The sequence below is a fragment of the Cyrtonyx montezumae genome, unplaced genomic scaffold (assembly GCF_038088225.1).
Source record: "Cyrtonyx montezumae isolate F1298 unplaced genomic scaffold, pur_monq_1.0 scaffold_12, whole genome shotgun sequence".
Taxonomy (NCBI): domain Eukaryota; kingdom Metazoa; phylum Chordata; class Aves; order Galliformes; family Odontophoridae; genus Cyrtonyx; species Cyrtonyx montezumae.
Window position 1 is genome coordinate 18,344,504 of NW_027071848.1, and position 22,241 is coordinate 18,366,744.

Consider the following 22,241-nt stretch of genomic DNA (forward strand, 5'->3'; position numbering starts at 1 on the left):
TAGGGTCCTGCTAACAGTCCTCACTATAAGAAAAACACTAGACATGGGCAAGATTGGTTGGCTTTAAAAAGTACCAGTCATGTCCTGTACTTGTATTCCCCCTTCAGCAGCTCCAATGGAAGAACCGGCTGCCTCCTTCCTTCCTCTTATATTTTGCAGATAAAATGCTCCAGCTTCACAAGCTTTAGTTTTAGAAAAGTCTAACTACTCTTTAGTGACACTGCTCTATGACTCTATGAGCATCCAGTGTGGAGATCTATGCTCCAATACATCAGTACAGGTAGCAGCTTTCACAAGATGATTCCAGAAATAAAACCTCTCACCTCCTAACTTCAGGTACCTGATTTCCTGGGACAGTTGTTTTCAACCCCCTGCAAAGCTGTTCCTAAAAGTCATAGAACCATTTAGGCTGGAAAAGACCTTCAAGATCATCGAGTCCAATGTCAAAATGACCTCACAAGTGCAGTCACTAAGCCATGCCCTAAGTGTTACCATCTTTTTATAATTTGTGCAGGAATAGTCACAGCCTTCATTATCTGCCACCAATAGTGGAAAGGACAACACATCACAAGCACCAAAATAACAGCTAAATCCCACAAGTCAGGAAATACCAGTAAAATGAACTTTATTTTAAAGCCCATTAAAAGGCTTCACAATTAACACTAACAGAAATAGCAATTCCTTCATTTTATGCACCCCACATGAAAAATGTATTGTTTAGCAAGAGACGAAACGTAAGCGTTTCTGCATGCTACTAACACATTCCACCATCTTATCTGATAAATGCTTTGGACTGCAATAATCAAAAACCTTAGAACAGAAAAATGTATTCTGCAAAGTCCTTACAAACGGGACAGACACCGACTTTTACTGACATACCCAATCAGATGTCCAGATGAAAGAAAACTACCTTGGCATCTACAAATGCCTACGAAGGTTTCAAATACAACCTCTTGAAGGAGCAGTATATTTCAGAGCAAGTGCTTCTCTTCATCTTTAGTGATGCAAATGGTTAAATACTGCACAGAAGCTTAGTATGAACTCACAATTCCACAGGAATCTGAAAGTTACCAAGGCAATTTTCCTTTTAGGATAGTCATGACCAACACTATTACTATTCTTCCCTCCCGTAACACAACATATTCCAGACAAGTTTTAAGAAAAAATATAAATAGTTCCCAAAACAATGCATTCTCAATCCTGTGATCACATATGACAGCAAAAATATCTTCTGTCATGGGATGAAATAACTTGCTGCAAGTGCTGTGGCTTAGTCCAAGTCCATGTTAACAGTGTTTTGATCACCTGGATGACATTCACCATTTTGCTGAGGCATGTCTGCACTTTTCTCATCCTCTCCCATGTCTTCAGTTTTATAATCACCCTGTTCACTTAATGGGTTTTCTTCCTTCGGAGAGTCAACTTTTGGTTTTGGTTGTGTCACAATGGGCTCACAGATGTTGTTCAACTCCTAAAAGAGAGAGGGGAAAAAGATGTGGTCATAATATGTATGCTAAGGACAGATTAACTTCACTAGTGGGAAGGGTCCTGCACCTAAAACCTTGTTTCAAACTGGTTTCTTCATTTCCTGAGTCCAAAGTGATGAGTAAATACTGTATTCTGAAATGAACCGATTTACTTTTTGAAGTTCTGTAAGCAAAGATATTTTTAATTTAATAAGTGGCTGCAGGGTTTTCCCTTAAGACTATTCGGTACCTTCCAATAACAACTCCAATTGTTCTTCAGTATTAAGGTGACTGAAAGACATGTAAAATATCAATAGTTCCACAGAATTGTAAATAGCATAGCACAGCTCCTCTGCTTTCTGTGGAACCTCATTTAGTTTACCTTTTCTAACCACCTTTTAAGAGGTATTAGAAAACTAAGATGAAATATGAAAAGGAAGAGCTTAGAGTAGAAGCTAAACAAACAAAAGCCAGACAACAGCCTCTAAAATTCACTTCTTATGGTACTTACCTGAAGCTTTGCCTTAATTTCAAAGGAACGCACAGCTGGATCCTGATCCAAGCTCTTCTTTGCCTGTGCACTCACAGCATTGTTCATCCACTCTACCACTTCACTCACACACTTCTCTACTTTCATCATTTCCATTTCGTCAATATGGATGTATTTTTCATCCTGTACAAATACATGTTTTGCAAAAGTTAATAAAGCCAAGTCTAGCAGCATCAAGTTACTGTGACAGGAATATCCCAATTATTTACAATCTATCATCACCTTCACTGATTTTCAAAATAAACAGGCAAAATCTGAATCTGTTACAGCAAGAGATGAGAGGTAATGCAGAAATTCTGTCCAGTATTTCAAAAGGAAAGCCAGTTCACAGAGGGAATACAGACTTCACAAAGAAGTCACAGAATAATATGACATACTGAACAAGGCTGCTTATAACAGCTCTCAAGCTTAGGAGCATTCCTTTTGATGCCACAGAACCAGTTACAAAATTAACTGTTACCAGAAGAACCTACACTACAACATGACCTGTGACTTAAGCTGAGAATTCAAAAGATGGATTCAGTGTACTTAAAAATACTGCACTCGGTGATATTCGTTATTTCAAGAGTGTAATAGTATTGAGTAATTTCAAATCCTAATATATTCTAATACATAGTTACAAATACATAAGTATTTCAGTCACGAGCCTCAAATCTCAAACTGAGTAATTTTGCATGTTTTGAGCTGCCCTATTAGAACTCTTAAGCAGATATTGAAGGACTAAGTTTTTCAAAGGTAGGCATGCTTATCTAGAAAGTCATCTTTGAACAACAGTGCCAAAAATGAAGCATGTAAATAAAAGCAATGGAAGCTTCAGTTTACCCAAGTAGATTTTACAGTAAAGCTTCTCATTGCTGCACAACATCCAGTTCTGGTAGCAGGAACAGAAGAAGAGCAACCTCCAAACAAGTCAGATCAGCTTTTAAAAGGTCAAGAATTTGACCGCAGTCTGACTGTCTTCCTCTTTGTGAAAGTGCCTTTTTTTGGCTTGAAAACATCCTAAAGTATCAAACAACTGAAGATACAATGCAGGGTGTGAGGTTTGTTGAATACTAGGAAACATCTGTGGTGTTAAAATTTGTGACCTATGCAACAGTAGTGTGACTCAAATATGGAACCTCCACCAGCTGTGGTGGGCTTCAATTAAAGCCTATGTGGTACTAAACAAAAAGTTCGAGGCCACTTACTTTATTCCTGAATTCCCCAGCTATTGCAGCGTAAAACTGGAGCCTGTGTCCCAGTTCTTCTAATAGCTTTGGTCGCTCCTCTGCTTCTTGATACCGCATTTCAATTGGAGTACCTAATTTCTAGAAATGCATAACACACAGGAATTGCTTTGTCATTAACATTCACCAACATCATTTCTTGTGGTATTTTGGAAAGTTGACATTTTGTGTTGTTTTGCACTCTAACAGACCTACCTTCAAATCCTCTAGTTTGTCTACGTACACCTGCTTAGCTTCATCCTCACCCTCTTCATACAGCCAGCCTTCTGTCTCTGTTAGGAGTGCAGAGAAGCCTTGCAGATCCTATGTGTTGATATAATTCAACATGTCAAACATCAAAATATGCAACAATTGATTGTGCTTCTCTTGCAGTAATAGGATACTGGTAAATACAAGTGTTCATTAAGTAAGCTAAGAATTTCTGTTAAGCTAACATTTCTGTTGCAGCTTTCACCTAATTAAGTCAATTAAATCACATCATATTTTAACTGGGAAACATGCATCTATTGTAACATTGGCAGCATTAACAGCTACTTGCCTGGATCAAGACCAATGCTTTTAATTCATGTTTTAATTCATGTTTTCAGTTATGAATACAACTGTTTTCCCTTTATTCACCACCTTTATTTAGAAGCCAGGCAAGATTTTGTTGCAAAGGGAGTCAAGTCCTCAAGGATATGCACTACTTGCTAAACCTGAGAACTATAGTTCTACACTAGTCTGTCATAAGCTGAAGATAGGCTGAAGTAACTGGGCTTGTTCAGCCTGGAAAAGAGAAGGCTGTGGGGGAGACCTCTTTGCAGCCTTCCTGTATTTAAAGGAAGTTTTTAACCTGTGGGAAATCAGCTTTTTACACAGGTAGATTGTAACAGGAAGATCTGACATCTAATATAAACTCCCCTCCCTTTAATTTAAAAACATTTCCTTTTGCTCTGTTTTTTTAATTCTTTTAAACTGAGTGGTGAGGTGCTGGCACAAGCTGCCCAGAGAGGTTGTGGATGCCCCATCCCTAAAGGTATTTAAGGCCAGGTTGGATGAAGCCCTGGGCAGCCTGATCTAGTGGTGCTTGATCTAGTGGCTGGCAACTCTTCCTATGGCACAGGGATTGAAACTTGATGATCCCTGAGACCCCTTCCCAACCAAAGCTGTTCTATGATCATACAAATGAACTAAGATCTATAGCCGTTTCCACAACATGTATACGATGAGAAAGTGTAATTAAAGAATACAAAATAGTTATCAGTGTTTTCAGGGAAGTTCCTGAAACTATAACCTACCTTTTCACAAACAAATTTCTCATATGGTCCAGACAATTTGTCCCTGAACTCATACACATATTCTTCCACTGCATTCTTTGCATCATTTCTTTCTTTTTCCAGTTTGTCTTGCATAATCATCTTACCCTGTGTGATCACGTAAAACATTTTAAGTAAATACTTATGTTCAATCAGTTCCATAAAGCACAGCTACTACACAGAGGCAATGTGAGCTAAAGCTTCTGGCATTCTCAAAGCTACCGAGTAGACTTACCTGAGGAAATGGTATGCCATCTTTTAGATTGCAACAGCTTGAACAGACCTGCTATCTTTGTTATTCTACGGATTAGTGCTCTGATCCTATTGTTACAAACAGCACTTATTAGCATTATCAGTTATGGAAGTTGGAGCGCTGTAAGCTCACTGAATTAGTTGAGACTATGCTCTAGGTTTATACAGAAGAGCACAGGTTGCTCTGAAAAGCAGAGCAATTGCTAACAACTGCAATCAAGAAAGCAGTCCGAACCACACTAACTCACCTCTGTTTCAATGTACATATTGAGGAGATCTTTTCCTAACTGCCAAACCAAGTTAGCTTCAATAGGCAGTTCCACATTCTTCACTTTTATCTTGGGTTTTTTAGCTTCTGGAGGCTGATCACCTTTCTTCTCACTTGTCTAAGTTGGAGAGAAGAAAAATAAGATTATATACCTGACTGACAAATTAACACCATGATAGAAACATCCATTGGGAATGAATGAAGATTGTGTTCTTGGAGAAATTTCAAAGCATACCTGCAAGGCACTTGAGCTTTCGAGGAAGTCTGCCTGCTAACCTAGTCTTCCTACAGTATTTCATAGACAGTGCTGAGCAACAGGAAGGACATTTCCCAGATTTATCACCTATCTGCAGATTTTCCAGAAGCACCCATCTACAGCTTAGCACTTCACTGGTCATGCTGATAGCAGCAAGATTTTAATCTAAAACGTTTTTCATCTTACACAGAACAAACTAGTAGCAATATCATGCAGGCACATATTCTTCACATCAATTATCTCCCCTTTGGTTTACGAATTCCCGATTCAAGCTTCTCTCAGCAAACCTAATAACTTTGGCCTCTAACTGTTGCTAAATAGATTGGAAATATCTGCTTTCCAAACAAATTAGCTGTACAACGTCATGTAGAGACAGGCAAGTGGCAGAGACTTGCATCTTGCAGGAATTCTGCAGAATTTTTATGAAAATCACCACAAGATATACAGATTATTTTTGACAATTAAAACTAAAAAAAAGCTATAAAAGTAGAAAAAAGGGTTTTGAGTACCAAGTTGTTCACTTTTTTTCCTGGAATATTACAATTTTAAATGCCACCATTAGAGTATAACATTTTCAACAGAGTTAAAGGGTCACTCACTTTCTTGACATCTGGGATTTTGTTTTCTTCAGAGGGAGGTTCTGATGAAGGGGGAGACTGTGACGTTTGCTGACCATCAGTTTGTACCTGGGACTGTGTTCCAGCCTCACTGTTCTCTTGCTGGTTATTTTTCTGAAATGAAAGCCCAGGCACAAAGGATGTAGAAGGCATGTGCACTGGAATTTATTCAAAGTTATAGGGCACCACTTCTGACACACAGTGTACCAAGTGCCCTACAAAGCATTCTGTGCACACGCAAATGCACACGCTTTAACTAACAGAGACTACGTGCAAGTTCAGAAGAACTTTGTGAAAATGCTACCAGTGCCAGGCTGGCAGCACGATGCTCACGTGTGTGCATTCTACCACCTTCTTTTACAAAAAGTGGCTTTTAATTTATTGAGTCATAGCTTTTTTTTTTTCCTTTTCAAAAAAAATTAACACAAAGTCCACCACAACAGTGCTGTATTCCCCATTGCTCCCCTTCCCTTCCATGCTGTAGAAAGTGATTAAATGTTCTCCCTTTCATAAGGTTTCAAAACTTTTTTAACACAGAGCTTTAGGCACAATTCTTTTTCAGACTGAGCACAGAGGACTACCAATCTAAATCCAGTTCTTACATGGAACACTGGTAACTATGACAATGGTAAGCAATCCCACCCTCAAGGAACCCACCTGCTGCCATGCAACATGTTGCTTGATAATTCATTTGGAAATCCACAGTTTTTCAAGATGGCACCATATTTTCTTTTTCTTATAAACAGATCTTACTAACGACTGTGCACACCTCAAAATTAACCTCATTTTGCTTCCTCAGAAGGTACTTCTCTTCCCAAGTATGTACCAGGAGAACAGGTTCATCAGTAAAGATATTCACACAAGAAATGCTAACTCACATCACTAGAATGTTCAGCTGGCATCTGGTCTTGAGTTTCCAATTCAGTCTCAACACCAACATCTTCACTATCTTCACTTTTAACTGGCTCTACCATGGATGCAGTGGACACGCTGAAAATGCCATGAGTATTGACACGGACTTTCACTTTCACTTTAGACTTCTCTCCATCTTTCTGAGCTGCCACATTCTGGATAACATACCTACCTGAAGTTAAAAGAACCTGTATTGACTGAATGTAATAGACTAGGTAACATTACAGGACAAGAAAAATACTTCCTTCTTTCCACAGAAGACACTTCCCAAATGTTTGACCCCACCAATAATATGTGTCAGTTGATTGATTCCCAAACTAAGTGAATACTGTGAAAAACAAAAAGCATTATTGTTCTATCAATCTCACCTTCTAAATAATAAGGGAGAATGTTGATTTTTCATTGGAAGGCAGATTCTCCTGTCACTAGTAATACAGAATCAACACAAAAAGTAAAAAAAGCTTAGTCTCCCTTTGCTTGTGCTATCTGTGATACTATAATGGGATGAACAAAAACTGGAAGACTTTGCCTAATGTACATGCCTTTTTAGTTGTCCAATATGGGAACAGTATTTCTAGAAGCATAATAAAATAATAATGCATTTTTGCCTTTCAGCTTCTAACATCCATATAACGCCTGCCATTACCTTTTACTCTAGAGAGAGCGTATAAAAAGTGAGATTTCTAATACTCATCTAAGAGCAGGTATATTTTCCTGTCCACTGCACAGTACATCACCAAAACAGTGTCCTGGGGATTACTCTACTTCATTGATACTCATGGGCTGGATATGCACATGCTCACATGCACCACTTCATCAGTAGATCTCATCTTCCTGCATATAAGCTTTTATCAGCTTACTTTACAGGCCAAAGAATATAATCCCCTACTATGTAAATCCAATAATACTGAAGCTGTGACCTGTCCTCTTTCAGTAGTCTCATCAGAACTACTGAATCACTCGTAAGAGCTACTAACCACTCTGCTCTGAGCTAAGACTTAACTGTTGAGTAAGCTGAAGCCAATCAGACTTTCAAAATCCATGTTCAGTTCGCTGTATAGAAAGAAGTTAACTATCTCATTTGTTAAAGCCATAGAAATGTAACTGGCACAAATTGCACTAGTGGCCTTTAAAGGCCAAGTTAACATGAAAGGAAGTCTGCTGTTTCTGTGACTACAAAATATTGTGCTGGTTTCTAAGAAATGGAATTTGATCTTTGTGACTCACTATGAACCAACCACAGAATTTGCTTCAACACAGGGAAAATTAACTGATTTTTCCTGTTGGGAAAACAGGTACAGGTGAATTCATAATACACAATATAGCAGCTGAAGTATAAATCAGATTGCCATGATTTAGACCTATGTATTCTCCCAGACATTTCAAGAATATTTATAAAGTTCATCTTTAACACTGCAATTCCAGTGTACTATTATCCAAGTACACTGTTAACCAACAGAACAGTTTTACTATGAAATACCTAACCAGTCAATAGCTCAAGGGCAAGAAAAAAAATACAGAAAAATAATTTTCTTAGTAAGAGAAATTTTTAGTAAAGAGATTTGTCATTGCTTCTACCAGCCTAAAAATATTGAGGCTCAAGTGCAGTAATTGTTGAGATCTCAAACAAAACCAAGCAGTTATTTGACAGTTTTGTAAAAACTCCCAGTTTGATCTTACCAGGAAAACATCTTTTTCTAACTGCATTATAAACAAAAGACTGACAATGTTTTAATTTGTCAAAAAAAAGAGTAAAAACATGCTCTTGCTGCCAACGCAATTCAAATCAACACCTTAGCCTTGAAGCTGCTGCTATTTAGTGCTGAGGAAATTCTGCTGAAGGCAGTCTTACACCACATCCAGGAAGAACAGGAAAATGCAATGCTCAGTAACTCAAGCTTTATTCTGTGGTTTCAGTGCTCATGTTTAATCCATACTTATGTATTCTATATACAGGAGATTTTTTCAAGTACTCAAAAGGATGCTTTAGTTGAAAAGAAAACATGTTAAAGTTTTTACAATGATACTCTCATTCTAGTCCTGGGTGTACTGTCACAGTTCCCTTCACGTCATCATTGGATGAAACAGCTTTTGAAGCTAATCAAATCTGGATTTTGTCCATCCATGGAACAAGACAGCTGTTAATAACTGAGCTCTCCAGAGATCAAAAACTACAAAAATATTTATATATTATTACAGAATTTAAGACCAAAACTGACAATGTTAGACAGCAACAATTCCAGGAAAATTACTTACCAATTTTTGACTCTGGATATGGGACTCCATTAGGATCAGAATAAAAAGCCTCTAACTCAAATGGACCCTTCCTATAGAAGGTAAGAACCTTGGAGAAAGGTGCTGCATGATTTCTGCTGAATACCTCATGAACCCTAAAATCAGAAGAAAATTAAGAGATTATCTGAGGTGAAAGACTGATTTAGTATCAGAAACCTTCAGAAAAACATCACTATGCTTTGACATATTTGCCCTCTTGAAAAATTCAGACACCTCACAACCATACAGCAAAGAAAACAATTACTGTTGTGTACTGTAATAAACAAGAATCCTATTTCACTAGTTTTGAGTTTCAGAAGAGAAGAAGTTCAGGTGTAGGCAGTAATTTGGTGACAGAACATCAGTAGACTTCCAGCATTTGTTTTTCTTTCAAAGTTTAGGGCTATTGTTGAGTCTGGAATAGTGTAACTGAAATCAGGATTTGCACTCTTCCTCACTTAGCCTCAAAAAGCAAATTACAGCCCCACTAATAGCTTAACTCACTTACTTTCTGTGGCTCATCTGCCAACCCTGACACCTGATTATCTTTCATTCCTTTATATGACAAAGACAGGCAGCTTTAATTAGGTTCTTTGTCTAAGTTCTGTTTACTGCTACATACCTGTCTGATTCTAAATTCTAACTGTGTTTTTTTTTAAATCTCCTAAATATAGAAAGATCTCATCTACAACTTAAGTGTGACAAAACAAGAGCTTTCACCTACAACATGAATCCATAGTTTGCTCTTGGAAGCCAGTGAGGGAACAAACAAGTAGGTTCTGCATCTCCACAAGATTAAAGAAAAAGCAGAATTACAAAGAGCTTGTGGGGAAAAAAAAAGATAGAAAGTCCCTTTAACACTCTGGGCTCCCCAAAATTTGATTTCAAACATTTCAATATCCCAGACATGCGTATCACCATTAATAACAAAGGTCAGAGTCTTGAGATACTGCAATTGCAAGGAATTGCTCTTAAGAAGCCATAAGAGTTAAATCCTTGCTTCTGTTTCCAGCCAAACAGTATCCATGCAAGCTCACAATGTTTACATAGTGCATGATGTTCCTACTGAAACAAGAATCTGGGTAGGTGTTAACAAAAGCTTGCAATAGAAAAGTCAAAGAGGTACTGTTATCCAGTTTTTCCTAGTTCACTTTACATTTCAAGACCTAACAAACAGGTGAGAGTAATAAAAGACATTAGTTGGCAGCTCAAATTTATCTTTCAAAATTATTATTTTTTACATACAAGGGTAAATATGACTAAAATTTAACACATGCCTTTTCAACAGAAACCCACTATAAACCCCCTCTGGTACACGATCTACAGACTTTCTGCATCAGAATGCTAAGATCCCACTTTAAATGCAACCCAGAACATAGACCTTGAATGGAAAGGTCAAAAGCTTCATAGAACAGCAGTTTGAGCTACCTACCCTTCAGTGTCCTCTGCTTCTGTGTTCCACAACAGAGAGATAGGGAATGGTGTAGCATCTGTCACAGAGAATTCTCTCACTTTAAAAGCTGGAGAAAGAATTGCACACTAGAAGAAAAAACAGACACTGCAGTTGTGTAACTACTCTGCTACCTTGCCCTAAGAAACTTAAACATCTGTAGACAAGAAAATGAGAACTGTGGTGACTGTACTAGGTGAATTGCTTGACTTCAAAGGAATGTAGTAACTAACTATATAGATGTGTTCATACTGTCACATAGCAGCACTTTCAGCATTATTCTTACTGCAGCTTGTGAAAAAGGTAGTAGTCTAAAAGAGTGGAAGTGTAAAGAACAGAAGCTCTGCATTACTTAGCCTCAAAAGAAGTCTTTACTTTGCATGTCCTGCTCCTTTCCCTGCAGACAACTGACTGGCAGTAATGGAAAGCAATTGGTGAAATAGGGTAAAGAAAAGTAAGTCAAATAAAAGAACGAGTAAAGCAGAAAAGAAGACAATGAACGGTTTGCCTGTAAAATACAGTTCATTATAATCTGTAAAAATAACTTATGGATAGCAAGGAGGAAGAGAATAGAACAGTCAGTATCATACCGATATTCAAATCATATTTGATACCAGAAAATGCGTTATCTGTAGTGTTTTGGGCTCTGCATAGATAATTCTTGCACACTTCATTGATAAAAACCTCTCAGCTTGTCAGTGTCTAATGAATTTCTCTCATTAAAGACTTTGGTCTTCTGAAGAGAAGATCTGGCTGCTTATAGAACACACCCAACAGTTGAATTTAAACTACTGCACCATGAAAGGATCTTATTAGAAGACTCAGTGAACACATGTTCCTTTGCATGCCTTTAAGGAACCACCTCAGCCATTTCTCATGAAATGTAACTTTTCAGTTTTTCAAGTGCTGCCAGTACAGTACCTGCAGAGCACAGCCTCTAGCTATGGCTTCATCTGCATTCAGTGTTGTACTGACATCTTTGCCAAAGAATTTAGCAATCTTTTCTTTAACAGCAGGAATGCGGGTTGCTCCTCCAACAATCTCTACAGCAGTCACATCTTCCACTTTCAGTTGTGTTTGTTCCATTAACAAAAGCAGAGGCATCTCTATCCTTTGTAGCAGGTCAGCACACAATTCTTCAAATTGAGACCTAAGGAAAGAAGTGCTGTCAACCAAACCATGCCCATTCTACAGCAAAGATTTCCTGCTTTTTTTTTTTTAATTTCTGAACTGATTTTGACCAGGTTTGTTAACTACGCTGCAAAAAGCCTTAAAGCTAAGTCCCTCTGAGTAGGCTGAATTGACAGCTGTAGACAAGGCAGTACATGAACAGCTGCATACAGATTTTCCTATGCTGCTATCAGGGTAGTACAGTAAGATAAAGGTACTGCTTGGGCAGGTGTTCTGCATTTGCCTCTCGGCACAGGTTACAGATAAGAGTAGAGAAATCACTCATACTGCCTTTACAAAGAAGTTACTTTATACCGGTGTCCTAAATAATGGGGAAAAAAAAACCAACCAACCACACAACCCACTCCCTGGACAGTAGTTAAAGGACTGACTACAAATGAAGCTGTGCCTGTGAGTGCATGCAAGAAACTTCATTGACATTCCAGGCATAAACAAGTCACCCCCAAGGGTACCACTTTTGTCCTTCATTTCTTTCCTAATACCCATGGTTCAGTAAGAGCAGGAGGAGAAAAAAAAAAGAAAACCTGAATGGTTGCTATCTTAAGAGCAATAGGGTATTTAGGTTACCTAAAATATGCTACAGACCTAAATATATGCAAGCCAGCCTCCCTGCCCTGCTTTACAGCCATCAACTCATGATTTTAAAACTGTGCCATTCCACAGAAAAAAATACAAGCTTCCTATACATAAATTATTACACTGAAACACTGCTCTGGTAGCTGAGCATTATATCTCAGCCTTAGTTATTCCAGCACTTAGAAATGCTACAGCTATTCAGAACTTGCACTTAAATTTAGCACAGTTAAGATTCTATTGAAATGGAAATAAACACTTGGCTATGCAGTTGCTTGGGGGGCCATATATCTTAAATACCTCCCATAGTGCTCACCTGTTCATTTTTCCAGATACATCAGTATCGTTCATGAAACACTCAATGTTCAGGGGAATGTCTGTGCTATTTGAACTCATTAATTTCTTCAGCTTCTCACACTCCTGATACAGACGAAGAAGAGCTCGAACTTTTGATTTTGGATCCAGTTTGTACTTTGCTTTTATTTCTGCACAAAAGTAGTCTACTAACTTTCCATCAAAGTTCCTTCCACCTAGGAAAGGGTCAAATGCTGTGCCCAGTACCTGGTTGGGAAGAACATAATTATTCAGTCTAACCCTCAACAGAAACCAGATAGAACAGAAGTCATCCAATACTGGCAAGCCTTTGTTCCAAAAAAAAAAAAAAAGTGGGGACAAGGCAGTCTAAGTTTCTATGCACAGCTTAAGTATTTAAATCAACCACATCTGTAAAAACTGCTTTCCACTTTTACAGTGGAAATAAGTCTAAGTAAGTGACAATCCTAAGCCTTCACAAATTTAATTCATCCACTTAACTTTGATGACAATAGTACATCTTGGTACACAGTATTGGTGCACTGCAAAGCAATCTCCAGCCTTTATCTAAAACCATACAAATGATGGATTCTAAAAAATCTTTACCTTCCATCCTTTTGCCACTTTCTACGTCTTAGATTATTTCAGAATTTTAAAACAAGACAGATTTATAGAATAGTTTAGTGTCTCAAAGCCTTTTAAATTCAATTAATCTTACTACCTTTAGTTTACTCTTGTTGAACGCGCAGGCAGATACTTGAAATGCAGAATGCCCCATATCAACAAATACAACTATTCGTGGCTTCTCTTCAGGAGCTGGAAGATCTTGTTTATAAATTCCATAATTCAGAGCCACTGCATAAACAAATATCACATATCAGTGTAATCTCTAACAGATCTCCACTTGTGCATTGCCATACTAAGCTATAGGATCAAGAGCAGCCAGACAAAAACACCTTTGCCAGGTCTTACCACACAGAAGCTTTATTCCATTAATACATCATAGGATCTGAGTAGCAAAAAAACCTTCCTCGGTCACGCATATGCTCTATCCCTAAATGTCTAACCATGTAAAACTAGGAGCCAATGACCCTGTTCTAAGTACTAATCTGTTTTGATCAGTTTCTTAACAGTTCACCTTTTAGCTTCTCACAGTAATCAAGGATGCATTATTTGAATTTACAAAAGAATATCTCCCAGGCATGAAGATTACATTTGAAAACACTATGAATGGTCCAAAGAGGCTATAAAATGGAAGAAATTCAGTCTATGCACATTATTGGGCAAAGACAGATTGCAAAGAGTAGAACAGAAGCTAGTGTGGCATGTAAGCACATGGTGATCATGTCAAAAGACAGAATATTAAAAGCTTTGCCGCAGAACTCTGGATATATAGCAGTGTCACAGCTAGGCAGGAGATTGATGCAATAACTGAAAAAATGAACAGAGTTTCATCTACACAGTTACTTGGAAAGGCAACGATTTTGACACAAGATGGAATGCACATGACCATTCATTGGCACATGATGAAGAAATCCCAATGGCCAGATTATCAGGTAAGAGAATTACAGCATTAGTGAAGGTGGTAATGAAGACAGGAAGCACATGCTCTCCAAGAGCAACATTTTATAGTCACACTGACAGCCTCACATTAGGAAGAAGGGACTGGCTTCCCCAGTCACAACAAATTTGAACTATCTAGAACAACAACAGCCTGGATTCCCACTGATAAGGGAGTTGAGATGTATGGATTCTAGTATCTAGTACAGTTCCCCTACAGCTGGTACTCATCACTGTGGATTCTTTAGGGGTCTTAAAAAATCTCCAGCACCAGCATTCATTAATGACTCCCACAGCTCAGCCATTGCTAAGTGCTTAATTTAAAAGAACAAATAAAAAACCCCACCTCTTATTACATGGAATATATTGAATTGCTATAACCTTGAGACCTAAGCTAATGTACAATGTATTTTTCAGCATGTCAAACGAGCTTCCTTTGTTTCCAAGCCAGGTTTTATGAGTAGGACTTCAATAAAACACAACAGACTTTGTCCTTCATTAGAAAAAATAGGACAAACTTTATTTTCTGCTCTACTGTACCTCAGGATCCCTTCTCCACAGATATTACCAAAGATCATAACATTTAAATCTAGAAAAAACTGAATAGTACTTATTAGCCTTACAATGTAAGGACAAGAAAATGAAGAATACTATACCATTACACTTTACAGGAAAGCTGCTGGTACTGCTACAGGGATGAAAGGTCTGCACTTCTGCAAACTGTTCTTCCCATTGGCAAAATTTCTAAAGACCTGTACTTGAGAATACTCATAGAATATTCATCCGCAATTTTTTAAGAAAACAACTTTAAGATACTACTCTACCAATACACGTTAAAATTACTTCAATCTTTAAAAAGTAATTCAATTTAAAGGCATGAATCCAGATGGAATTCACAAAAAATTCTTACATGGAACATCCTGCCTGAGCAAACCCTTCTCAACTTATTATTGTGGGGAGAAGAAAATTAACTGTTCTCTGGTACAAACTCCTTCTTCACAGTTTTTCTCCCAGGAAACAAATGCTAATTATTAATCCATTTAAAACATGGAACAATGCCCTCTTCCCAGACACCAAGATATGCATGAAGACTTGGGATGTGAACACTTGCTTCTAGACCAAAAGCTCTTGGTTGTACTAATGTGTTTTCAGAGTCTTGAGAACATTAGCAAAGGAAATTAACTGTGCAATTTTTCATTTTAAAACCACAATTATACTGACAAAAGTTCTGAAATTAAGTGTTAACAATTAATCAGTGTATTTCCTTTAAAAATGCCAAGAACTGTGTTTTCTTCCAGAACATCTGGATACTAAGCATACAAGTAGCCTAGGCACATGTTGCAATGCCTAACAAAGTACCCAGGGAGACAAGTTTCACTAAGGCTTCATCTCTACTACGCTTTGATATAGAAGACATTAAGATAAAAACTAAAATAAAGAAGTGTTTTGAACACTTGTTTCATGTCCTATTTTCAAAGTCAGCCCAGTTTCCCCAGAGTAACTAGATGCATCTGCTACCAATACATAAAACTAGAAGAAACTGCTGTTTTTCCATACATACCAGCTGTCATGTCATTCATTAATCTAAGACAGTTTAGTCCAACAATCTGAGCTGCATCCAGAACAGACCTCCTTTCAGCATCTGTGAAAAACGATGGAACCTGAAGAAAACAGGTGAGTATAGGGATAGCTTCAAAATATGAGACAACACACGGCCTATATGAAAATGCTCACACAAACTGTCCCTAAGGATGATGACCATAAAGACAATAGATACAACATTCACTTCAAATAGTTTGCTGATCCAAGACTAAATACTCAGTCAGGCTGAGATGGAATTAAACAAGCATCCGTTAGTTTTTACAAACATACACTACAGAGAAGCAAATAATTATTTGTTAGGGACACTAATTACTGCTGCAAAATATAAGACCAGTTTTTATGAACAAAGAGACACAACCTCAGGCATAATGGGTAGATATTTACCATCCAAGAAAGCAATAATTAATAGTAATAATTAATAAAGAATCTGCTTTGGCCAAAATTACTTTGGAGAAGAACTAGCAAAGAGTTTCTGAAGTATTATGCAGTTGAAAATTTGCTGCAGAGCTCTATTATCTGCTTTGGACAGTGATCTGCAATATCCCTGGAGACTTCAACTACACTGTTAGAGGACATTAACTTTTCAGATTACCGAGTGGATAAGCTCCTCTGAGAACAACAAACTAAAATACTTCTAGATACAGCATGAGGTAGACTTGTTCAAAGAGTCAGTGAATACACAGAGGCAGATGCCATTTTATATTTAGGCTTTGTTAATTAATGACTTTTCTTGTTCTGAGGTCATTTTCTTGTGCAGTCAAACTGAAAAATGAACTGAAGTTAAGTAATTTCAGCTGCCAGATGGCAAACTTTGATAAATAAAGGTATCCTTAACAAGTAATTAGAGTGTTTAGTCATGGGATTTAATTACAAAATGGTATACATCTGGATCCCAAAGGTGTTCTTTGTCCCAGAGTTCAGACATCTCCCAAGTGAATGCGTTCATGAAGTGGCACAGAGACTGAAATATGGAAGTGGCCCTGGGATTTCTTTAAGTCACAGGCTCTAAAGTTAGGATTAATCCCTTTCTAAGTGCTTATCTGGTGTTCCTATTCATGTACAGAGAAAAAGAACAAAATGCCCTCAATAGCTGAAGTTAAAAGACAATGTTCCTGTGCACTACAATTACTTACAGAAATAACACAGTCTGTTACTGGCTTTTTCAGGTTACTCTCTGCAGTCTCCTTTAGCTTTGTCAACAACATTGCTGAAATCTGTTCCACACTGAAGATGTGCTCCTCATCCATGTACATGACCTGGAGAAAGAAAAGTAGGAAAACTAATTCCATTGTATCAATGGGAAGAAAAATAACTTACAGTTAACAGTTTTTTTGGTACATTGTTGACTAATACCCTTTCAACCTTGACACGCTTAATTTGTTCTATAATGAACCAGAATTTATAATTTAAAATGTCAGTTCAGTGTCTACAGAAGCAGTAATTCCATGATCAAAATTAAAGCACTGGGAACCACATGAACACTACAGATGAAGGTTAATGGTTGAGAGTCTGGAACTTTGAAAATGACTGAGCCCAAAACACAAATAAGGCATAGATACATAGTATGACACCAAAAACAGTTGAAACAGCCAATGTTCTAACTGCTGTCAACTACAGAAAATTCCAGAATTACCTGCTATTTTCCCCTAACATTTTTATAAGCCTGCTCAAACATTAGCAGAGTCTCTAGAGGGAAGAGCTGAAACAACTACAGTACAGACTACACACATAAGCCAACTAAACAGATACAGCTCAGCAGAAGTTTATCCTCATGCTGCTCCCTTACCAAAAAGCTCTCTCTGAATCTCCAGTTTTCTGCATAGTAGCATAAACGCCAATGATGAAGTGAAGGAACATGTTAAAATTGATTCTTGAAAGAGTAATTGACTTTCATCCACAATATTATAATCAGGGAAAAAAACCAGAGCATTTCCATTTTAGAAGAAAAATTGTTCTCTAAATATCTTACCAATTATATGACATATTGAATCAACTGTTTTTTTTTTTTTTAAACACAGTTAAATTGGAAAAAACATGACCAAGAAAGCCTACTTGTTTGTTCTGCAAACAGACTAAAAACAAATAAAAGATAACAAGTAACTCTGCTCACTACTGGACTTCTACTTACAGAAAAACACTCCTACATGCACTTAATTAAAAGAAAACACTAATTTCTGTCTGGAACACATTCGTTAACATCACCAGTCACAGTGAGCACAAGAGAAGGAACCACCTCTTTATTAAAGTTTGACTTCTCCGTAAATCTGCTCATTACTACGGCCTGATCTATGCTCAAATTTTGATGTATCAGTTCAAAGTATGGAGAAAAGCACCAAGACTAACACACATCACTAACTAAGCTAGGGTTGTTTCTAGTGAAGCAGTATCAAGTGAATTTCACAAGGCTTTGATATCAGTATTTTTGGTACAGGTCTGTAAATGAATCAACATTAAGGACACCTTCTGTAAGAAATGCTGACACTGCATCAGGAAACTATTCCTAGAGTAGGCTGGACTGGACATGGAGTAGTTGTACAAGATGGACAGTTACTGTTGCAAGCGTATTACAGGACTCCAGACAGTGCTCTAAAAACATATCACTCATACTACTTAGGAGCAAGTAACCAAGTGATTAGACTGTTACAGAGCATTCTACACTGGAGTGACTTTCAAGTATTCACGATTTTGTAAAGCCACACAACCCCCAAATTATCTTAGTATCTTCTGCTGTAATGTTTGGGCTGGATGCACTATTTGCCAACAGAGAAGCTCAGATTTCAGCAATTACTGCAAACAAATCTTCATTTGATGTTTAGCATGCACCACTTAAAGTAAAAGCTGTCTATTCATACAAGGGTTCCCCTTCAAAAGAATGAAGGAAAAAAAAGAACTTTAGGCTAGTTAAATGGGAGCCTGAATCTTCCTAAGTGCTGAAATGTAAACTTCTGTGTAACTGCAAAAATAAGAAGATAATACTGCAAGCATACCTTTACTCCAACTCCACCATTCTTCATTGGAACCAAATCATAACTCAACCTTTCCTTTTCCTTCTGAACAAATGGATCATTAAATGCACGGCCATGGAACCTCTTGAAGTTAGATACTGTGTTGTGGGCATGAGTAATTTGCTGTAAAGAAATACAAGACATTTAGAAAGCTATATCTCGTGAAACTGCAGTGTTCACTGTTGCCCTGTACGCCCCAAGCATCAGTCACATTTCAAGAAAACTGTTCACTTACTTGTCACTTCTGTTTCTATAATACCTGTAACTACAATCTGGTATTTTACAACAGCTCACCACTACCAAAAAAGTGGGTAAAACCTACATGTCACAGAGCAATATGCATTAAGTACTACAAGCATTATGAGTATCTCTATAACCTCCAAGCTATCAGGTGAGTAATAGTATGATTTACAGTGCCTACAACTTTACTCATCTAATTTAGATGCAATTCAAGTAATTAAAAGCCTGTTTTCCAACTGTTTGCAACGCCTGTAAACTAGCACACAGTCACCAGAAACCTCACCCCTGGGGGGTTCACTTTAAACACCACTACATCAAGTATGCACACACACAACTGCATGTCCAGTTAATAGCATCAGGCTCTCCACTCATTCCAATACTTTTCCCTGTGCTACTCCTAAAGAAGGTGAGCTCCCTGCTTGTGCTCATCTAGCAGTCACTCAAATCCTTGCAAGAGACCAAAGGGCGCAGACAGCAGAGAGAAGCATGACACTACTTTAGTACCAAAGTTAGCTTAAAGTATGTACTGAACTGCAGTGCAAGAACCCCACAGAACCAATGGATCTAGATAAACATTCTTTATTAGGATTGCAATGCAGAACAGAAAGCAGGCAGGTAGGCATCCTAAAAGAGATGCTACAAGTATCTCAAAGTAGAATTAAATCAACTCTATTGGAGAGAAGCTGTGGAAGCACACTGTTCTCTCTCCAGTAACTTTAGCCAGGCACCAACAGATTATACAGTATTAAGTCAAATGATGAACAACATGGAAGCAAAAATAATTTTTACGTAGCTGGCAGAGAAGCACAAACACTCTGGTGGCTTTTACAGCCTAATTTAGAATAAAGCTCACGGCCCTTTCCAAGGAACAATCTTCAGATATTTTTAGAGTAATTGTATGCCATTAGATCTGCAGCACATTTTAATATCTTCCTGCTTAGTCACAATTAAGAAAGCAGAGAATTATGGTCCATTAACTAATATACTGCTCTCATCTCCAAGCTACCAGGGTTACCTAAGAGGAAACAAACTCTGAAGATATACTCCAACATCAGTTCTTCATGTCTTAAAAGAGATCAACTCTGAGTACTCTCATAAGCTTCTGCATATAGTCACATTGTTGACTGATGAGTTTCTTACTTTAGAAAAGTTCTTAATTAGAACTTCAAATGAAAGGGATTATTGTGCTCCTCTATTTAAGCAGCAGCTATGCTCTAAGGCACAGAAAATATAATTCGGTTGTTCATGTAAAGGTACTTCCACACTTAAGAAAGAAACAATGTGCCTGACAGGCAGTCAGCCAAAGTGCTCTGCACCTTTTATCATTTAATATATCACATGCTTTTCTTTTCTGGCAAAACCATTTAGTTTCAACTGCTAGACAACCAAGTACAGAAGATACAATATATTACCAGAATGGTTAACCTCAAGCCATCAGAATTTGCTGGCAATCACCCCAAATATATTCCTTTACATACATCTTTAGAAGACAGAATCTCCTTCCCTTTCTGTTTAGTTCATCTAAGAACAATACTGAAATCCTCTCAAGAGCTTCCACATAGGATTTAGATCACTGCTGTTCTGATTTTGCAGACAAGTGAACTTTACTAGTTTCTGAGTGAAAGCATACAAGAAAACAAAAGCAATGCTAAAATGAAGTTTCTCCAAAGTAGGAACACAAACATATGCATTTACTGCATCACTTGAAATACTTGACCTAGAACTGAATGAGTACATTTGTGAATGTGTAAGCTATTCACATTTCCTCAGCTGTTCAAATCTAAGGGAACTGTTAAAGTGAAGAAAGTCTCCTCCAGTGCTCTCTCCATGGAAACCCACTGCAGTCCTTTCATCACAGAGATCTGCACAGACCAGCAGAGCTGCAGGCTCCTCAGTCCCTTACCAGCTGCAGTTATGCAACAGATACAGGGCTTGACAATACCTGAGGATTTATTTAACAGCTATATTTAGCTACTCTGAAATACTAAGAGGAGAGCTTCATTCTAACACATGAAAATATGACTTCAGTGAAGAAAACACTCAGTATTCCTTTATGCACATTTTAGAAGTACTCAAGCAATGAAACCTGATTATTTATACTACAAATGTTATACATTCGAAAAACACACACAGCCATTTACCTTCCAGTGAAGTAGCTGTGCTGCTTTAGGAACCTCAGCCAACATTTTTCCCTCCCATCCAATTTTAAGCACTTCTACTCAGCATTCAAATATTTTCCTTCAGATGCAGGAAAAAAGGTATAGAGAAGTGCCAAGAATACAAATCTGGTGTCAGGAAAGAAGCATGTTCAACCGGAAAAAATTACCATGAATGAAACAGCGAGCAGGGAAGTTCCAGCAGAACCACCTGTGTTCCTCTGAAAGCAGCACGGCACTACAGCACATCACTCCTAAATCATACAACACACCGAGTTCAAAAGGATCTTTAAGGACCACCGAGTCCAACTCCTCCAGCAGGAGCAACAATGCCAATTACTTGATTTCAACTCCAGCCCAGCAGCTCTCCTTGCACCTCAGCCGCCGGGCTGTCAGCTTCCCAGTCACAGCCACCTGTAAGGAACCCACCTGGTTTTTGGCCGAGACGCCGATAGCTCTGTTTTTGGACCCGAACGAGACCACCGACCTGAAAGGCACAAGGGACTGCTCAGCTGGGCGCTGCCGGTGGACTGACCGAGCTCCGAACGGCAGCGGAGCTCTCCCCTCCCCCACACCCCCGTTTCCCCCCCGCACAGCGCGCCTGCCCCACCGGCCCCGCCGCTCCCAGCCCCTAACTCAGACCGAGAAACACCCGGTTCCCATCCAAACCGCCCCACAGCCGAGCTGCCTTTATCCAAGCAGACGAATGAGGGAACCCGAAAACCCACGCACCCCAAAGCACAGAGAAGCGGCCCCCCCCCCCCCCAGGGAGCTCCCGCCCCGCTCCCCTCACTCACGGCGTGCAGCGGTCGCTGAACTCGTTGGCCACCGTCTCGATGCCGCCGGCCCGCGCTACGGCGATGTAGCAGCTCTGAAAACCCAGATCAAAGCCCACCACGGCCATGGCCCTGCCACCACCCTCCCCCACCCAACCCAGTACCGGCGCGCAGGTCCCGCTGCCGGCGGATAGGCGCGCAGGGGCGGGCAAGCGGCGCCGCCGCTTTAAATATGACAATGAGGCGAAGTTTCCAGAAAC

At 38.6% G+C, this 22,241-nt stretch overlaps 1 protein-coding gene across 2 annotated transcripts; it reads right to left on the reverse strand.

Moving 5' to 3' along the window:
• Positions 1–608: 608 nt before the first annotated feature.
• Positions 609–22,241, reverse strand: HSPH1 (heat shock protein family H (Hsp110) member 1). Of its 2 annotated transcripts, XM_065730221.1 has the most exons (18): positions 22,003–22,240; positions 21,635–21,692; positions 18,792–18,932; positions 16,938–17,060; positions 15,764–15,863; positions 13,364–13,497; positions 12,647–12,891; positions 11,488–11,716; positions 10,549–10,655; positions 9,099–9,232; positions 6,809–7,014; positions 5,913–6,044; positions 5,038–5,175; positions 4,520–4,645; positions 3,438–3,545; positions 3,204–3,323; positions 1,978–2,139; positions 609–1,471 (listed from the first exon to the last, which is right to left on the reverse strand). In XM_065730221.1, exons 1-18 carry the CDS (start codon positions 22,107–22,109, stop codon positions 1,271–1,273), a joined length of 2,571 nt encoding a protein of 856 aa, XP_065586293.1. In that variant the 5' UTR covers positions 22,110–22,240; the 3' UTR covers positions 609–1,270. The 2 variants fall into 2 exon arrangements, with proteins under 2 accessions (XP_065586293.1, XP_065586294.1); XM_065730222.1 differs by lacking the exon at positions 5,913–6,044 and having other exon boundaries at positions 22,003–22,241.

Coding starts and splice junctions, on each gene's coding strand:
- HSPH1 (XM_065730221.1), bottom strand. CDS start 22,109: ATGGCCGTGGTGGGCTTTGATCTGGGTTTTCAGAGCTGCTACATCGCC. Junction 17,061..18,791: donor ATGGTGGAGTTGGAGTAAAG/GTATGCTTGCAG, acceptor TTCTTTCTCCAG/GTCATGTACATGGATGAGGA. Junction 4,646..5,037: donor ATATGTACATTGAAACAGAG/GTGAGTTAGTGT, acceptor GTGATCACACAG/GGTAAGATGATTATGCAAGA.